Source organism: Calonectris borealis, chromosome 11 (genome assembly GCF_964195595.1).
Source record: "Calonectris borealis chromosome 11, bCalBor7.hap1.2, whole genome shotgun sequence".
NCBI classification, from domain to species: Eukaryota; Metazoa; Chordata; class Aves; order Procellariiformes; family Procellariidae; genus Calonectris; species Calonectris borealis.
Window position 1 is genome coordinate 22,919,206 of NC_134322.1, and position 18,279 is coordinate 22,937,484.

At 38.9% G+C, this 18,279-nt stretch overlaps 1 protein-coding gene across 1 annotated transcript in view; it reads right to left on the reverse strand.

The window, feature by feature from the left end:
* The window catches only part of NEO1 (neogenin 1), a 153,416-nt gene extending 142,803 nt beyond the window's left edge, over positions 1-10,613 (reverse strand). The window contains exons 1-2 of the mRNA XM_075159565.1: positions 10,529-10,613; positions 5,848-6,165 (exon numbers count right to left, since the gene is read on the reverse strand). Coding sequence (XP_075015666.1) covers positions 5,848-6,165; positions 10,529-10,613 — 403 coding nt within the window. The remainder of the gene's footprint in view (positions 1-5,847; positions 6,166-10,528) is intronic.
* Positions 10,614-18,279: the final 7,666 nt, after the last annotated feature.

Below are 18,279 nucleotides of genomic sequence, written 5' to 3' on the forward strand. Positions count from 1 at the left end.
TCAGGGAACGTGCTGGATAATCATTTCTTGGCTACAACTTTACCTACTGCATATCATCCAAAAACTGTAATGGATACCGAATAACTTATTTCTACATGGCCTTCTCTCAGCGTATCATTTACAGCATCCCGGTACATTATAAAAAGTAATACTCTAAATCTATTGAAGAGAAATTCTTTATTAGCCCATTGAGAAAAAGATAAAGCATGGAGATCTTCTTGAGACCATATAATGAGCTGGCAATAGAAGCAGGATTAGACATCACCATCTCCTGGCTCCTAACTCAATTAATTCCGCCAAGCCACATTACATGAAATACCACAGCAGTTGCTCATCCAGGCCTCCTATAATTTCAGTGGCAGTTACAAGACAGCTCTTCTAGTCATCAATTTGGAAGCCCAAAGCTAGATATATTCAAGATGCAAATGAACCTTAAAAAGGCAAACTAGTCAGCTAAAAATTGGAACAATTTCTCAAGTGAAGCTCATTCTCTACATCTCATGTATTGATATCAAGTAAATCGCATTGGTCAAGCACAACTCGAGGGCTTGACATTCTCATTACTGAGAGGTCCTGCGCAATGCTACCCAGCAGGTTAGAGAAGACAGTCCACAGCTTTCCCCTGGTGGCAAGTCTCCTGCTCGCTAAGGAATCATCTCCACTTTTTGCAATCCCCTGACAAAGGGTCACATATCTTCCAAGCTGTACGAGACCCAAGGGAGCAATATCATGGAGCATTTCTTTCACCACACAACCCTGTCCCGTTTCCCGGCCCCCGAGCTTGATTCTGTTTGTGGATGGAGACAGGTCAGCAGAAGGAATGGAAGTGACTCTGTACTGCACGTCATATACAGAGGGCCAGGTAATTGCATAGTCAACACTTTCTGACATTTAGCCTTCAGATACTTCATTTCACAGACAAAAATATTACTACAAAGGTTCCAAATGAAGTTCTGAAAAGAAAAACAGTGAAGACAAATTTTAATGAAACTGCAGCAATCCCCCTGCCACGCCACAGCAGTAGGGTCCCAAGCCAGAGGCTTCAGCCGTCCAGTAGAGCCTGAGCTACACGATTAGCTGAGTGAACTAGCAGGAGGAGGAGGATTTATTCAGGTCAGAAAAGCAAAGAACTACAGAGAACACCGTGCTGAGGAGCACGAAGTGCTAGAGCATACTTGGAATTGAACTCCAAATCTTTCTTCCAAGTATGTACATGATGTGCCTCAACCCACTCAAGTATCACTAGTTGCAAAGAGAAGAACGGGAAGTCCACCAAGGTTCCAGTGTTTGTGTTTTCAACACAAAACAATACTTGAAGCTGCACCATGATAGTTTTCAGAATTACTTTTCAGGAAGAAACAATGCTCATTCTGGACTGTGCTGCACCTGCAATGTTTTCAGATTGTTCCAAAAGAAATACTACTAAATACAAAACATTTTTACTAAATACAAACGTGCCTCTTCTGATTATTGAACCCTTGTAGATTTTGATACTGCATGGCAGGACTATTTCTTAACAGAAGTGATTTGCCTGTACTTTTTCTAAAAGTAATTAGAAAATGAAGGTTTGAAAATAAAATTTCTAAGAATATTTAAATGAGAAATAATAATAAGGAGATTATTTAATCGAGGTGGGAGAAAAAAGGTCATAAGTTATCACCAAGAGCTTTTTGAATTAATGAAACTTGGCCATACCTAAAGCTAGTAGCAAGGCAGCGATACAGCTACCTCATCACAACCAAGCAAATTACATATAAAGCTCAAAGCCAAGTATTACCAAATGCAAAGATAAGTGGAAGAAGAGGAAGAAAAACAGATGGACTCACTTGGGGAAAAAAGACGACATGAGATAAAATAAATAATTTAGTGAACAGTCTTTAAATGGACATACAGAACTGATAAATCCGTATGAAGAAATTCAGTGCCACTGTCACGCTTCAGACCTTTTAGATCTTCATATAGCTGTTCTCTCGATAAAAGCTTTATGAAAGCTTTAACTAAGTAGTAGTAAATAGTGACTGGAAAAAAGATCATCTTGGGAATATTTTTAAGCTAGTATCATTATATTTTTTACTAAAAGACATGCAAACTTATTTTTCCAAGATGAATTACAGACACAGTTCCCCAAAATTTTTTAAATCTTTTTTTTTAATCCATGTTTTGTAAGAGCCATTCCAACCCTTCACCCTTCTTAAGATCTAACTGGCACTTAAGTATCAAAGACAGATTTGCATTTCAAAGGCCAATTAAAAAACCATATTGTAGTAAGGCACTGATCAAAAAGTGTTGTGGCTTTACATAAATTAGTTCCTTTGACTTTCCCTAGTTCAAATCCATCGTAATAATGGCAAAACCCTATACATTATACGGACTATATGACCACCATACCATCTCCCTCCACTACCCTGATGTTTGTGTGGTCACATTCTGGTTTCAAATAAAGCAAGCAAAACCACTTTTAAAAATAAATGAATTATTTCACAAACCCAGTTTAGAGCACAATAACTCTGTGCTTAAGTTTGCACAGCGAGAGGAACCAAAGAAGGAAGAAAACACTGGCAATGACAATCTCAACCTTCATTTGCTAGAAGGAATCAAAATGGAAGCACACACTTAACTGGAAAGAGAGATACATGTATCCTGAAACTACTGATCATTAAAGGAAACTAACAAATTTCTTGCTGTTTGCAGTTGCTAAAAAGCAAAGATTTACTACTAGAGGTCTGGTAGAACAGTAAATAACTTACTATCAAGGTGCAGTAGCCTACAATTTCAAGTTACAGTCTAATCGTGCTGATTTAAAGTATTCTTTATAATGTAATACTTTATCATAACTTCTGACTTGTTTTTTAAATCACATGAGAAACTAGATCAAAGACGGAAAAGATCAATTTTTATAGGAGTCTCAGTTGCCACAGAAACTTTAACTCTCACACCTCAAAAAACCTGAAGAGTAAAGGCTTCTCATCTATTATCACGTATGGAAAAGGTTCTTTAAAAGCACATTGTCAAACACACTACAAACTTGCCAATCCACGCCATCATCAATTTTCCCCTGGCATGACATGTTTATAGCACTGTGTCAAAAACATAAATTGAAGCAAGAAACCAAGAAAGCAGGTCTCTAACATAAAGCATTCAGTCACTGTCTGAACAGTCCACACTCGGGTACTGAGAGTGTGTGTTTTGGTTTGATTTTTTCATACAACGGTTGACTAAGCCCCTCTGTCACCTTGCGTTATCAATATCTGCCATCCTATGGCAATAAAAGAGCTTCAGATTCTGACGTTCAAAGATTTTAGATCCATCAAACTGTAATATAAAAAAAGCCCTTTAAATAATTTGAGAAATTTATCAAAATTTATCAGCCTGTTAGACCTTTATGCAAGACTCACTACAGGTAGATTGCTCGGCATTATCTACCAGCTGTTGGGAAAACAGCGCAGATATAAAACTCAAAACCTGTATTCGTTCATATATATGATGGAACACGGCACGTTTTTACTGGATTTCTTTGCCCTGGGCCTACATTACTCACCAGAATTTGTCACTTTCAGGCAATGAAGTTATTTAATGAGTAAGAAGCAGTTAAAACATGCACGCTACGCTTCATAATATTCTCCTTTAAAGAGATGAGGTGCATCGCAGTACAACAGTCACGCACACCATAGGAATTCAACATAGCACTGCTCAATTAAGACGGGAATTAGCTGCCTCCCACTGTTATCTTGAGGCCGAGGAGAGACCTTACTATGCTAACTATCCCCACACTTACTGCAGCCTGAAAGCTTCCAATTAAAAGGGAGGGGGGGGGAAGAAATATTAAAAGCCACTGATAAAACTGAGGCATTCAAATGAGGTCAAGAAAAGCAATATAGTTAAACCAGAATTTTAGTATTCCATCTCTTACTCTAAAACCTTCAGCAACCAAAGCTACCCTTCTCCCCAACTAACAGATTAAACTCAGTGTAGTCTTGCACAGCTCTGGGCACTTAACCGAGTTAGTAAATAGGTTTTCACAGACCTGGATCTGACAAATCTTTTGGAGCAGCAGAACAACTTACGCACACTGCAGCCAGAGGATGCTCTTGTGCAGGTATCTAACTTAACAGGGTGGCATAAGGCAATGCAGAACACGCGTCAAGAGCATTTCCTCTAGTTCTGAACAAAAAAAATTACAATTTTTATTGCATGGAATTGAACAATAATCTTCTAATACAGCTGTTAGGCCAACATGAGACGAACAGGCAACTATTTCTGTGGTAAACGTTCGTATTGGCTTGGGTTAGACTGTATTTGTTCAGTTTTCTAGCAAAGATTTTTCTGAAAAAAAAAAAAAACCTCACCAGAATTGCGAGGGTTTTTTTAAATACTAAAAGGCTCTTTAAGATGCCATCGTTTTAAAAACTAGCAATTAAAATAGTATCTTCTACATTGATACAGGAAAATTGAACTGGAAATTTTGAAGACATTTTGGATTATCTTCGTTTTTAACCCCATTAACCCTAATGATCATATGGACCAGAATGGTAACAGAATAAAGATGCTGAATGATCTCATGTGGAAAGCAGCAGAATTAATCACGACAGCACAATGTAAGAAGATGGTAAGTGCCCGGGATAAGTGTCTGAGAACTGATTTTATTGTCCTCATTGCCAACAAACTTAGAAATGTATTTCTTATTCAGAGACTCTGAAAGTCACTCTTTTAAGGTATAAAACCCCATTTTTTTTTTTTATTTCTGATGTTTCACAACAATGCTACAAGCTAACTTAATCGAAACAACATCAGAATATAAATGACAGTAAGCAGCAGCTCTGGGAGATGCTGTAGCACTAGTCAGCAAGGATTCATTACCTCGAGACATTTATTAAGCAAAGAAAAAAAACTGTTTGAAAAAGGCTGGCAAACATCATTAGAGAAACAAAAGAAAAATTGCTTCATAGGTTTCTTTCCTAGTTACATTGCCTCAGTTTACCTTTTTTGTTGGTTTTTGAAGTTTCACTCTTACAAAGTAATTATGTCTCTTCCAGCTACATGGTTTAAAACACACTTACACAGTCTGACACTCCCGATCCCCGAGATACACGCAAATGACATTCTGAAAACAGATCACTTCCCCCAGTCATATTCTTTATTTTTGTCTGCAAACTTCACCTACTTACTGCATTCTACCCCCTAAATAAAAGCTATTACCGAGTCACGTCTAAAGGTTACTCAAAACACCAAAGGTGTGGTTAGGGCTCGGGCTTCTTAATGTCCGTCAGGAAGTTTTAAGCCTTTCGTTGTTTGTTACTTTTCAGGCTTCCTTGTTCACGCCTGATACTCAAGAAACAGAGAAATACAAAACCCCAGCACTCCTCCTTTCTGCACCACTCTTCCAGTTCTTCAGGGATTGTACACATCATTAGCTTTTAGAAGCTTCCCAAATGTTTCATCACAGAGGGCAGATAAATCTCAACATATAAGCAGCCAGAGAAACTTATTTTTAAGGGTGTTTATAGATAAAGAACATAGAACCCTACTCTTTTTTTCCCCTTCTAAGCTGTGGTAAATCGTCACTGTGATTACATGCACCTGACTTCTTTTTTTTTTTAATCCATTCATTTCAGTTTTCCTGATCTTCAGCATCTCCTCAAAAAATACCCACACATTAAATCGCTCAGATGAAGAGAATATATGACAACTTTCAGCTAGTAAAAAGAGAGATACAGACCCAGTTTCACTGATAAGTGATGAAAATATCTTTTCTTTTCTTGGAAAGCACCTTCCCTTTTTGGAAGGGCAGAGTATACATCTACATTATCATGCTGTTAGTTATACTTAACAACAAAAATAGAGACTTACCTGCTACGGTGAGCTTGGCTGTTCTGCTGACAATGGTCCCCAGGCTTTCCACAGTTGCCACACATTGATAGTATCCTTCATCAGGTTTATTATGCTTGGAATGCACCACACTGTTTATTAATAAAGATCCATCTGGTAGCAACTGGCGACGGTCATCTGACACCAAGTTTAGAAAAGTCCCATCTTTTTTCCATTCAATTTTTGGAGAAGTTTCACAATAAGCTGAACAGTTCATTACAACAGACGCTCCGCGAACTGACAGAATGTCCATTGGCTCCACCAGAAAGTAAAAAGGAGTGAAGGTTCTCACAAGGGATCCTGTAAAACACAAATCACATCACACAATTTTTGGGTTAGCCTTCTACGTTTTTTAAACATAAAATGCATCCTCATTTCAAAATACTGTAATGTGCACAAGAGCTGTCACTACTTGCAGTATTGTCTCCCTGAACAGATTAGAAATAGCTTGGTCTATATGACAGTATTTTCTGCTTTGACTATTTTCACCAACGGACGCTTAAATTCAAGGAAGTTTTCATCCCTGTTACAGATTCATCTGCTCATACGGGAATCAGTGCGGTTAATAGTCCTGAGCAATCCACTGCAGACAGAAGTCTGCCTCATCAAAACTTATGCAAACTAATGCGCGCGTGTACCACATTTATATCAAATGATACGCACTCTTAAGGCTCTCTTGCTGGCCTTTTGTGGTATGGCTGCCATACCACAGCAGTGCGGTAATTTGTTTTGTATAACAAAGATTAAGAAACATTAAGAATAATTCAGCTCTCAAGAGAAAGAGAGTCGCCAATTCTGAGCTTAACTCATCATGCAAGTGCCATAAAACATTTTTTTACTTCTGTTCTAGTTCAGGATAAACATGATTACTTTTCCATTTTAAGTATTCCCAAAAGACTTCTATAATTAACATCTACTTTCCATTAAGAAGTGAATTTTAATTACTGTATTTCTGGTGTATTTGGTCAAGCAGAAAGATTGTCTGTCAACAGCACTTTGACTTGTCTTAACTTAATCATCCACAGAAAACAGAAAGAAGAAAAATTCTTTCAAGGAAGAACAGTTTTCCAAATCAGCATAATGTTGGGTTGAGAGAAAACAGGGTCTTTTGTTTTTAAAGCCAACCTCAGAAATAACATCAAGGCTCCCCACCTACACTCTTACAAACTCCACCTTTCCTCCACTCGGGGACTGGGAGAGGGGTATGTGTACAAACATCCTGGCAATATAAATGGAAATACTACTAGCTGTCTACCAGCAAACCAAAACCAAAAGTGCAGAGACTAAAAGGTCAATAGGGCTTTTGAAGCAAGTCACTTCACGCCAGAGCTGCAACGATTCCTCCTATCTTTATATAAAGAAAGCAAGCTGCGAAAGGAAACACTTAAAGACGCCAGCTGAAAACAAACACACAGCCAAACTTACAAGGTCTTTTTGCAAGGCCTAGAAAATAACTGTTTTCCATAGACACAACAGCTAAATGACAATCCTAATGAATAAAGCATGTTTTACAAGCACTGTGTCTACTAATGTACTCTCAGCACAAAGTGGCAGACTCGGACTACTCTTGTCTAAAAATTTTAACAGTAACTTTTTGAAGTCAGAGGCTGTTTAGAGACCAGAAAGGAGCTTCCATGGGTAACACTTTTTTTTTTAAGCAGTTCAAGTGGTTTCTGTCATTAAGTTATCTGTTAGCATGTGCTCCAGCGCAAACATGGGGAAAAAACAGTTGCTCTTTAAAGCCTGTATATAGTCCTGATCAGCGGAAGAAAAAAAAAAAGTCTTGAACTTGGGGGGAGTGGGCATTGTCTTCCAATTACATATAGTCTTTAAGATGAATGTTCAGACAATATGATAAAGCAGTGAAGAAAGACCTGTTCTCCATTGTACTGCACAGGGAGACACTACATTATTTTTATCTGGCATCGGTGTAGCAAACCTACCCTTGAATCAGTTTACTTGATCTGGCAGTAAGCAATACATGATACGGTCAGAATGTGTTTCTCCTTTTACGTACTTCTAAGAATGTGAAGGCGACCCATAACACTTGTGAAAGGCATTGTTTGAAAAGGGTTAAAAGGCATTCACAAATGCAAAATGAAGCTTCTACCGCACACACTAAACTCTTTGGAAAGGGTCATAAAAATATTCATCTCAAAACTATTTAATCTTTCACAGTCAGGTCGATAATGAAATGTTGAAGTATGTTAAGGCCACCTTCAAGAGGAACACACATTTAATAACCTGATTTGTTTCATTAAGTCACCAAATAATTATGAAGCATGTGTTTTTAGAAAAAGTACAAATATGAAGGAGACCTTTACTTGTAAAGAAAGTCTGTCCTGTAAGCATTTTACCTTCTTCAATCGCTTGTTTTATTTTTTTTTAAATCGGATTTACCTTCTAAAATAGCCTTAATTAACAAATTGATATGATTCCCTCTATCACCGAATTGCACAGAAAGTCTCTCATCTCCAAAGAGACACTTAAGCTTCCCCCTGGAGAGGGACTCCAAGCCTTCCTGCACAAAGCTTATTGTCTTTGCTACTCAGAATTCACAGAAACTTGAAGATAAGGCAGAGGGAGTGATGTGAAAGAAACAACAGATAAATTATGCTTTTGTAGGTTTTATCATTCAAATATTCTTCTACCTTCAAGAATTCAAAGAGGAAATAAGAAAAAAAAAAAAACAACAAACATTATAGGAAGACTGCAGTTTCCCTAGAGACAGTAAGTGTCCCAGACAAGACTGGAGACCTGTTATGTTGGTATCCAAATCCTTGAGATGATGTTTTTCCTGAGGATTTAAAAAAAAAAAAAAAAAAGAAAAAGAAAATAAAAAACCCACACACAACAAAAAAAACCCAGAACAAATTACAAAATTTCTAGGTGCTGCTTATGTTACTTCAGTTTGAATAATCACACCTATGTGCAGGTGTACTTGATTCTCTTGTGCAGAGTACCGAGTTTCAGCTCTAATATACCAAATGGCAAAAAAGAAACAAGAGTCATGAGCAGCAGAAAATATTTTAACCTGTTTGTCACTATAATTTCTTCCATTGCTCCAGAAGCCGAAAGGTCTTTCTTAAAAATCAAAGATTCAGCTTTATTTTCCCTGGGTTTTCCAAGAGAAAGCATTCGACCTGAGCTATCAGCCTTTTTTCCCTCATTTACAAGTTTCTGTAAGTTTTGCCAATATAGATCCAGACCCCTACCAGAAGAAATACAAGCACTCTTGACTTTTGTTTTTCTCTGCCCTTTTTCTCTGGCTTTTCAAATAAAACGTAGGAAACCCGTGAAAAGGGGAGGCCGGCTTCTTGTTTGCCTTGTCTGGCTTTGGTGCAGACTGGAGCAGATCAAATCCATCCATGGGATAAGGTTGTTCTTATCGTGGAAGCAACAAGCTGCCCAAAGAAATAACATCGCAGAATATAGAGCAGAGGATGTCAAGAGAGAGCATGCCAAGAGGAAACAGCAACACAGAAGGGGTTAGAGACTTTCAGAAGGAATGGGAAGTAGATTCTCAGCCAGGTTTCAGAGGCAACGTAAAAAAAGCTCTTGCCAAGAGCCCTGTGAAGACACAGCACAGCCTGCTTCAACTCGGGGTACCACCCCAGCCCTGCACAGAAAGCAGTGGATAAAAAAAACATAAAAGGGTTGGTAAATAACTATGTCCCAGCTTGAAGGAAGGTAAACTAGAATTGAGACCTTTCTAGCCCGCAGTCTCAGAAAGGTTTTGCAACGTAGAGTCGGGGCACTCCGGAGAAGTGCTGGTGGGCTGCACCCCGCTAGCCAGCAGAGTCCATACCTCGGAGCCTGGATTCAGCATGAGGCAGCTTTGTGCATACAAGACCTTAATAAACTTCAATTTCTGTCAACAAGCCATTTCTCCCATTCCATCAACCTATTGATTATTCAGTTAAATGACACCACATTATTAAAGACTGAATTGGTGTATTTTGTGGAGGGAGTCCTTCCTCCTTCCATGTACTTATCTTGGGGGGGTTAGGGGGGTACATACATAGGTATGTACACATCAGTGTCTTGATTTGTGTTAATGTTGGCCCAAGAAACTTAAATAATTAAGCTCAGAAACAGGAACAGTTAAATCTTGCTCATTCCCAACAGAAATTTCCACCCCCCCTCCCCAGATCTGCTCTTGAAGACCAGTGGTAGGGACCCGGCATTTCCTATAGGCGTTCAGTTCCAGTGCTTCACACTCTCTATTATTAAGACTATCAAGCAGTATTGCTATGATTTAAGCACATTTCTTTTTGCCACTGTAGGCATGGAGAACAGGCTATTCATCCTTCTCTACAGTCTTCTACATATCTGAGGACTTAAATCCTTCTCTAGCCTCTTCTTTAGGCTTAGCATTTCTAGTTTAGTATTAGGCTTAGCATTTCTAGTTTAGTACTAGGTAGAAAACCTAGTACTAGGGTAGATAGTAGGGCTCTGATAATTAACTCTGAATCCTCTCCAACCAGCCCACGTTCTTCCCCAAGTGCTGTGCCCCAAACGTGATGGAGATCCCCAGCAGAGACAAGAGCAGTGTCAGGTGCAGGTACAGTGCCATTTCACAGGTTGTGAAGGCTCTACAACTCCCTTCTTCATCCCTCCCAACACAGAGGCATTAGGTTTTAGCGCAGAAGCATAACACTACCGACTACATCGATCTGTAATCCCTTCACTACCGTAATCCCTAGATCCTTTTCTCGGAAACTGCCGTGAGGCTTGTTCTTTTCCATTTAATGTTTGACTAGCTGATTACCCCTGCCTAACTGTATTAACTTTCACTTGGCTCCTCCAAATTCTTCCTCCTTCCAAAAAAGTTTACCAATTTTGAACTCTAACCTTGTCCTCCCTCTTGCAGCTTTAAGTCGTGTGAAAATTTAACAAATTAGCTTACTCTGTCATCCAGGCTGTGACATCTAATAGAAGTTTACTCAGAATACACAAGTGCAAAATCCCACACAAAGCAGCCTTCAATATCATCGTCTTTACTTCTTCTCTCAACACTTACCCACCCCTTTTCACAGCCATCCTATGTCAGTTAAGACCATATTTCCCTATTTCCTTACAAGAGTGTAATGGGATGGTAGTGGTTGAGGAAAGAATAAGGGAAGTTATTTGTTTCTATGAAACTTTAACTACTAAGGAAATTAGAATGGTCTGAAAAATATTTCCTTGACAATTCCATATCAAGTAACCCTCCTACCCACATTACCTTCCAGAAGAAGTTAGGAAAAAAAAAAAGGTTGTTCACTCACCCCTCAATTTTTCCAGGAAGCAAAGCCAAGCTGACTGCATTTATACATCCCTAGCTCCTCCTCTCTTCCCATTTAAAATATTTCGGGTTTTTCTAGTCCTCCTTGTACCTCATCTCTACTCAAATTCTCAAAATTAACCAACAGTTCTAAAATTGTTTCAGCCAAAGTAAAACTCATCACCCAGAACTGATTTGAAAACATTTAACAATGAAGTACTTTTAGCCTGCCCTTTGCTAAGCCTAGCTGATCTCCCATCCTCTCAGTATCAGGACGAAGGACCATAAGCACGCAACTCCTCTCACTGGAAAAGGGCCAGAGAAAGCACATTTGAGATATGGCACCGAGTTCACAAAGTTAAGATGAATCTGCCTGAACCTCTCCTTATAGCATGTGTCCCCAAAGACCATGAAAAGGCTTTTAAACTCGAAAGAAGGAACTTTTAATACAACACTCTCCAGCTACAGGAAATCTGAAAGCAGCTAGGTAAGACAGAAGAGCTCAATCGCTCTTTCCAAATGCTGCATTTTCAAAGGGCAGTACACCTCAGTGGAACAAAGAAATCCAAGGCTTCCTTTAGCCTTCTTTTTACTGCTACCATGCCTACACAAGGACTTCTTTTGGCTTTTTGTACGTTCTGCTAGCTGCATCACATTTTGTGCAGTGGCACATCTTTAACAAGGCTTCAGGTGAGGAAACGTCTAGAATAGTAAATGCAAAGCTCAAGTGGGAAGAAGCTTCCCTTCGTTATTCAGTTAATTTCTGAAAGACATAAGCATTCCGATATCAAACTTAAATCATTTAAATGTGTGCTTTAACAACTGCCTGACACAAGCTTTTCAGAAATTACGGCGTTCAGGAAAATAACATAAGACAAAACCACTCTGATCTCAGTTCTACTTAGTACATATAAATTACCTCAAACTGTGCATGGCAGTACGTGTCAGAAGGCTGCCCTGCTACCAGTGCTGTAGATTCAACTTTAATCCACTGCTGCCACCAGAACTATTTGGCAGTGATGTACTCCTGACAACGACTGTCAACTGCATTCAAAGCAGAGGACTTTAATACCACATTTCACATAACGACTGGAAGGAAACCGCGTTCCATGTTACAAGGACCAAATGCAATAACCATCCAGAAAGAAAATGTGAAGCACAGGTATAATTTCAGAACCATTTTTTCCAAACAGAATGATAAGTGAAGGCAACCAAACAGATCTTTCATCAAAAGTACCTGACTTTAGAGTAGTAGCACACAAGGATTCAGTCGCTGGAAGGAGTCATGCGGGGCTTTGATGAAGAACGATTACTTACTTGCACATGTTGAGGAAAGATGTGTCAATTGCGGGGGGGAGATACTTGTCCTTTCAAGTTAGACTCCGAAGTAATTTAAAAGTACACATATAACACTCTTGAAAATTGACGTTTAAAACCAGAAGCATTTGACAAAATCCTCATCAGACTGGCAGGAACTATTATAAAGCCCCTTTTTATGTAGTGCGAGTCAATGATAAAAGATCCAGCTCTCTTGCTGCAGGATTGAACTTTTAAAAGGCTTTTCACCAGAATTTAATTAACATTCCCAATGGCCCTTGTAATCCTAAAAACAGTATGTCATGCCTTTCCTAACCTAGATCATCAAAAAAAGCTGTCTTTAAGAATTAGCCAAACGTATTTTAATTAAAGAGGTTACAAACACTATTCTTTGCAAGCTGCCAGCAAGAGCTCACAATGAACTTGTTTTGTGGTTTTGTTAAAATATTCATTGCTAAGGAGCGCATTATCTATATGGATAAATTGCTTACATACGTTAATCTCTAAATAAAATGTAAAAAAATTACCAACCTGCTAATATTTATTTCCTTGACAACATTGGAAACATTCTGTACTGCCCAATAAGCAATACTTATATAAGACATTATAATATACCACAGCGGAACAAATGTTTAGGCAAAGATAGGTTTTATGCTTAGTATTACATTTTTCCCTTATGGCAGAATATAGACCACCTGACCAAATTAAAGTGCATATGATGGCAATATACATCAGCCAACCAAATATGTTTTACGATATTTTTTTTTTCAAAAAGCACATCCAAAGCCCCATCATATACATGGTGGTTGGCAAGTTCATTCCTACTGAAAAACCAAGGCCAAATTCTCTAAACTGCATTCTCTAAACACCATTTCATTTCTCTCTTTGCAGAGACTCTACAAAACATAAATTATGAGACAAAAATGATATTGCACTTAAGCATCAAGGAAAAAAAAGGAGAACGTGTAAGAGCTACCCCTGACTGCAGATGTACAATATAAATCCTGCTGGTACTTTAATAATTCCAGTGGTAGGCTGACAGCAGAACCTAGGAGAGCAAGTGATGTAACATTGTAAGATAAGTAATGCCGTGTATAAATCTAGACTTTCCCAGACTTACTAGATTCCTTTCTCCTTCAGCACAGCAGATTTCCTCTTTTTATGATTTAATACACTATAACAAAGATATCCATCAAAAAGAGTAACTCATCTTCGCCCCAGCATCATTAAGCATAGTGGGCTAGCAACGATGTTTGAAGAATGATGTGGTGCCTCAGATTCGCTCTGGTCTATAAGGGAAGGGGCTATGTTCTGAGATCCATAAGGGAGACACATCCTTTTCTTTGCGATACGGGGAAACAACCCATACAGAACCCCTTTTCCCCTTTACTAAAAAGGGCTTATTCTGTGCTGCAGAAAGACAGGAAGAAAACAGCTTGTTCAAGCAAACTCTCCTGAAAGAGAACGGCATAAAGCCAGATGCTTTCGTCCTTCTCTTCTCTTCAGTTGTGTCAATCCTGTGCGCAGGTGCCTTCTTTCAATACAGGCCAAGCAGACAACACTGAGCCAATGTTAACAGCCTAGAATACCACCAGAAAACCTGTACCCTCAATCGTTCTCCTCAATAAACTTATTCTTTATGGTCCATTGCGAAGAGCACCTATCAATACCAACAAGCCTACCTGCAGGCTGCCATCAGCACACAGATGGCAGCTTCTATTTATAAGAAACTCCGCTCTGCCTTTTTGCTCCCGTGTTTTTCAAAAAGCATCCATCTAGAAATATGAAGCTGTGAAAAAGCTAAGTATTTTTGCATATTATTCTCTAATGGTTTAATGTTACTGAGTTGAGAAGGTTTTTGACACCATGTACTAACAAGAACATAAAAGTCAAGATACTCATCATTATCATAGGAATTACTGTAACGTAGAAAGAAATAATATATGTTTCAAGACTTTGCTTTTGGTAACTTAGGAGTATCCTTCCCTTTCAGACAGCACAGTCAATAAACAAAGAACAATTTCAAGCAAAGCAAACTACATTTTGCAATGATGCTTTTACAGCTTTGTCTACACTTCCAGTTACTAACACTTGTTAATAACAAATTATTGTTGGCTTAATCTTAACTGACCCTCCTGACAGACCTCAAGCATGAAATCATATTAAAAAAATTCGCCCATTAAAAAAAAAGTATGCAGCAATAGAATTAAGAAAAAAGTATCCAAATAGTGTACAGTGTGCCTGCAGTAAAACACTGAAAAGTAAGCATCCATGCATTTACTCTAACCACTCTTTCTGTAAGTGATACCATCTCCTCATATATTATTAAATAATGGGAAGGAAAACAAGATAATGACCAACTGCAAAATCCAAACACAGATTGTAATCTCAAATACCAAACGTCTTAGGAGATGCATTTACGTCCAGTGTTCAGTTGCATGGCCCTTCTAACACCGCTAGGGAGTTAGAAATGTTTACCTGAATTTTGAATGCATGAAAGCAACTTTCCTATTTACAGTGTTGCTGCTTTTAATTGTCAGAAGTTCTGTGTCAACGACTCCCTTGAACAGCCAGCTAACAAGCGCTGCCACGCCGAGTCACAATCCTTACGCCCCTTTACTAAGGGGCTGCAGTTCCATTAAGCTTGGAAAACTGAAGTAGAAAAGATGGCACGAACTCCTCTCGCAGCAGTTTCCCCTAAAGCACAATTCGCTATAACCATTTCTCGTGGTACGCTTGCGCGACTTCTCCAGAAAGAAATCCCCACCAAGGAGATGTTTCTCTCGTCTGGTCTGGACTTCTGCTGTTAGACCGTTACCTTCTGACAAGGTTTTACTGATCTGCCTTAAACGTATATTCAAACCTAGAAAAGTGTCAACCAGCTGTGCTTCAAAAACAAGTTCTATTGGACTTTTTATTCCTCCCGGTGTGCAAGGAAAAAGAATCCTTTACAACCACTAAGACCAAAAATTTGGATTTCTTTCAAGTTGCTTAAAAACAACCCTTGGGTTTTATAGAACTCACTTCTAGGAACGGAGTCCCACAAACCTCTCACCTGCAAGGAACATCCTTTCAAAGAGATTTTGCTTTTATAATCAAAGGAGAAGCAAGTCAGACCATCTAATGCCATATATTCGAGTTAAGCCAATGAAGGAACTATACTCTGAATATGCTAACTGCAAATTTTCTTTTCATAACCATTTCAGAGGGAGAGCTTAACGGATTTCATCAACCTTTTCCTTTTTTTGTGGAATCACCAAAGCCATTTCTCTTGTTTCAGAAAACTATCATTTTTCATTCAAATGCCCCATCTCTAACTGACACATCCCTTTAAGCTTGCATAGGATTTAAAAATGGTACCGTGTTTTACTTGATACAAAGGTCAAAACATTCTTGCATATGATATCCCCTTTCTATTGCTTTTAATGACAGAAATAAGCAAAAACGAGAATACGGCAAACCCTTTTTGACTTAAACTCCAGGCACAGAAGTTACCTTAATCAAAATCTTTTGGGATTAGTTGTTCAATATATGATCTAACAGCAGAGCTAAGGTGCTTTCAGGGTGATGACTGTCATCAGGGTAGCAAGCAGTACGAGAACCGATGTGCACTCTACCCCCTAACAAAGCCTTCATCCGATGTCAAAGTTCTCTTTTCTCATCTGTCAAAATAAGCCCAAGTGATTACCCTTCATATTAAATTAACAGTATGCCAGGAAATTTTTTTTTGTCCATTCCAGCTCATTTTTGAATGCTTTGTATGGCTCTTATTCCCCTGCAATTTTCTTCCTCATTCTTCAAGCAAAAAGATAAAATTAGTTTCTTTGCGTGTACCTTCACAGCCCTGGTTGAAACCCCATTACTGGAGTACCCAATTTACAGTTGTCAGCTCTGGTAGCTTTTACAGTAATCTGACTTCAGAGTGCTTATAGTTTTCATATTCTTCCTGATCAAGTACGAAAAAGAAAAGAATGGCAAGCAATTTTTATTTATTTTTAATATTAGCAGTGCGTCCTTTGGAAAGCCCATCAGTTACAGGGGACCAGAGTTCAATTTTTTTTTTTTTTTTTTAATTTCTTCCAGTGACCATTTTCATTACTTTATCAAATTGGTCTGAGAAAAGATACATCTAGCATTTCTACAAAAGATTACTAGAGGGCACTGTAAAGACACCTACAAAAGGAAGAAAATTTATTTCTGTTCATCATCGTGAACAATAGTACTTTGACTTTTCCACAGAAATAGCTACCATATGTTAGCTACTGACAATACTACATTTGTTATAGCAGGTGAAGAGGAATTTCCATTTTTTCTGGAGTAATGGATTTCCTTTCCTAGAGTTCCAGTCTTCTGGGCACTTAGGCACATAATTTATCTCTTCAGATATGTGCAACAGCAAAAACAAACAGTGGCTTTCAAAGGTTAAAAACAGAAAACCCATTTGTAAGATTTGAAATACATATTGCACATAATGCAGGCAAGATGCTAAGCATCTACCAAAAGATTCCTCCATCTTATCCTCCTTACGCCCTGTCTGGGCTTCGGTCAAACCACCCAACGCTCACCCAGGGCTCCGGGTGCTCAGACTCGAGTAACCGGTTTGCCCAAACCCTCACAAGGGCTAGACAAGCGGTTTAGCTCCCTGTGGAGATTCCCTGTTGGTTTGCAAAGCAAGCCCAGATAATCAGGGAGCAGATTCTTTGCCTCAGTCTTTTTTTTTTTTTTTTGCCAGACAGGTACTTCAAAAATGGTTTAGCATATAAATACAGAAAAAAATCCCCACACATCACAAGAGAATTATTTGCTGAAACCAATTACTTAAATATTTTCCAAGTAGTAAACACACTGCGGTATCCAAGAAGTCTGCATGAAGGGTAAAGTAATATTACTGTTTCTCAGACGCCAACAAGGTTACGGGGCACCCAACAGAACATATTCGATGTAGCAAATTCATTTAAAGATGTGCTTTAAGTGAGACAAGAGTTGCACTTCAGTGAGCGAACTGTGGATTTCCTCCAGCCCACCTATTCAATTCACTGCTTCAGGGTGATTACAGAGATTACAAAGGATGCTTGCAGGAGGAGTGTGAAGGGCAAGGGGGAACGCGGTTATGAAGTCAGGGGTGCTCCAATCACAGGCAATGGTCAAAAATAGCATACAGGAAGATACACGAGGAAGAAAAGAAAAAACCAGGTTTCTATGGGAAGCTTAAAGTGAAAAAAGAGTTGAACGTTAAAAAAAAAAGATGCAAGCAAGAACCAAACTGAAAGTTGCTGAACATCATTTCCAGTGTCTTTCTAAAGAGAGAGACCTCTGTCGTGTTTCATAAAAGAGGAAAAAATTCTTAACAAATAACTTTAATGCTAGATCAAGCAAAGCCTATCTAAGAGGACCTGGAAACACAAGAACAGCCGCATCAGATCAGAGCAAAAAGAATCCTTTTAACTCAGTGCCTTGTCACAGCACAGTCGACAGCAGATGCTAGGGAGCACCTAAGAACAGAACAAACATGCGGCAAAACTTTCCCAAATTCAGCCTCTGAGCATCTTGCCACTTGCGACTGAGGGACTTCCGCAGCCAGAAGTGGGTTTTGTTCTTTAGCTCAATAGCTCTCAGAGAAAAAGTACCAGCAACCTCTGCTGGCACCCCTGAACTGCTGAGAGGGAAGAGGGAAGGGGAGGGGGCAAAAGAATACAAGTTTCAGCATTCAATTTGAGGGTCCCTAATTTAGGGGACTGATGCTGAAAGATTAAAAGAACCAGTTAATTCTGTACACTCAGCGTAGCTAATTGTACAGCCCGTTCCACTCTTCTGGTTTCCTACGCTAGTAA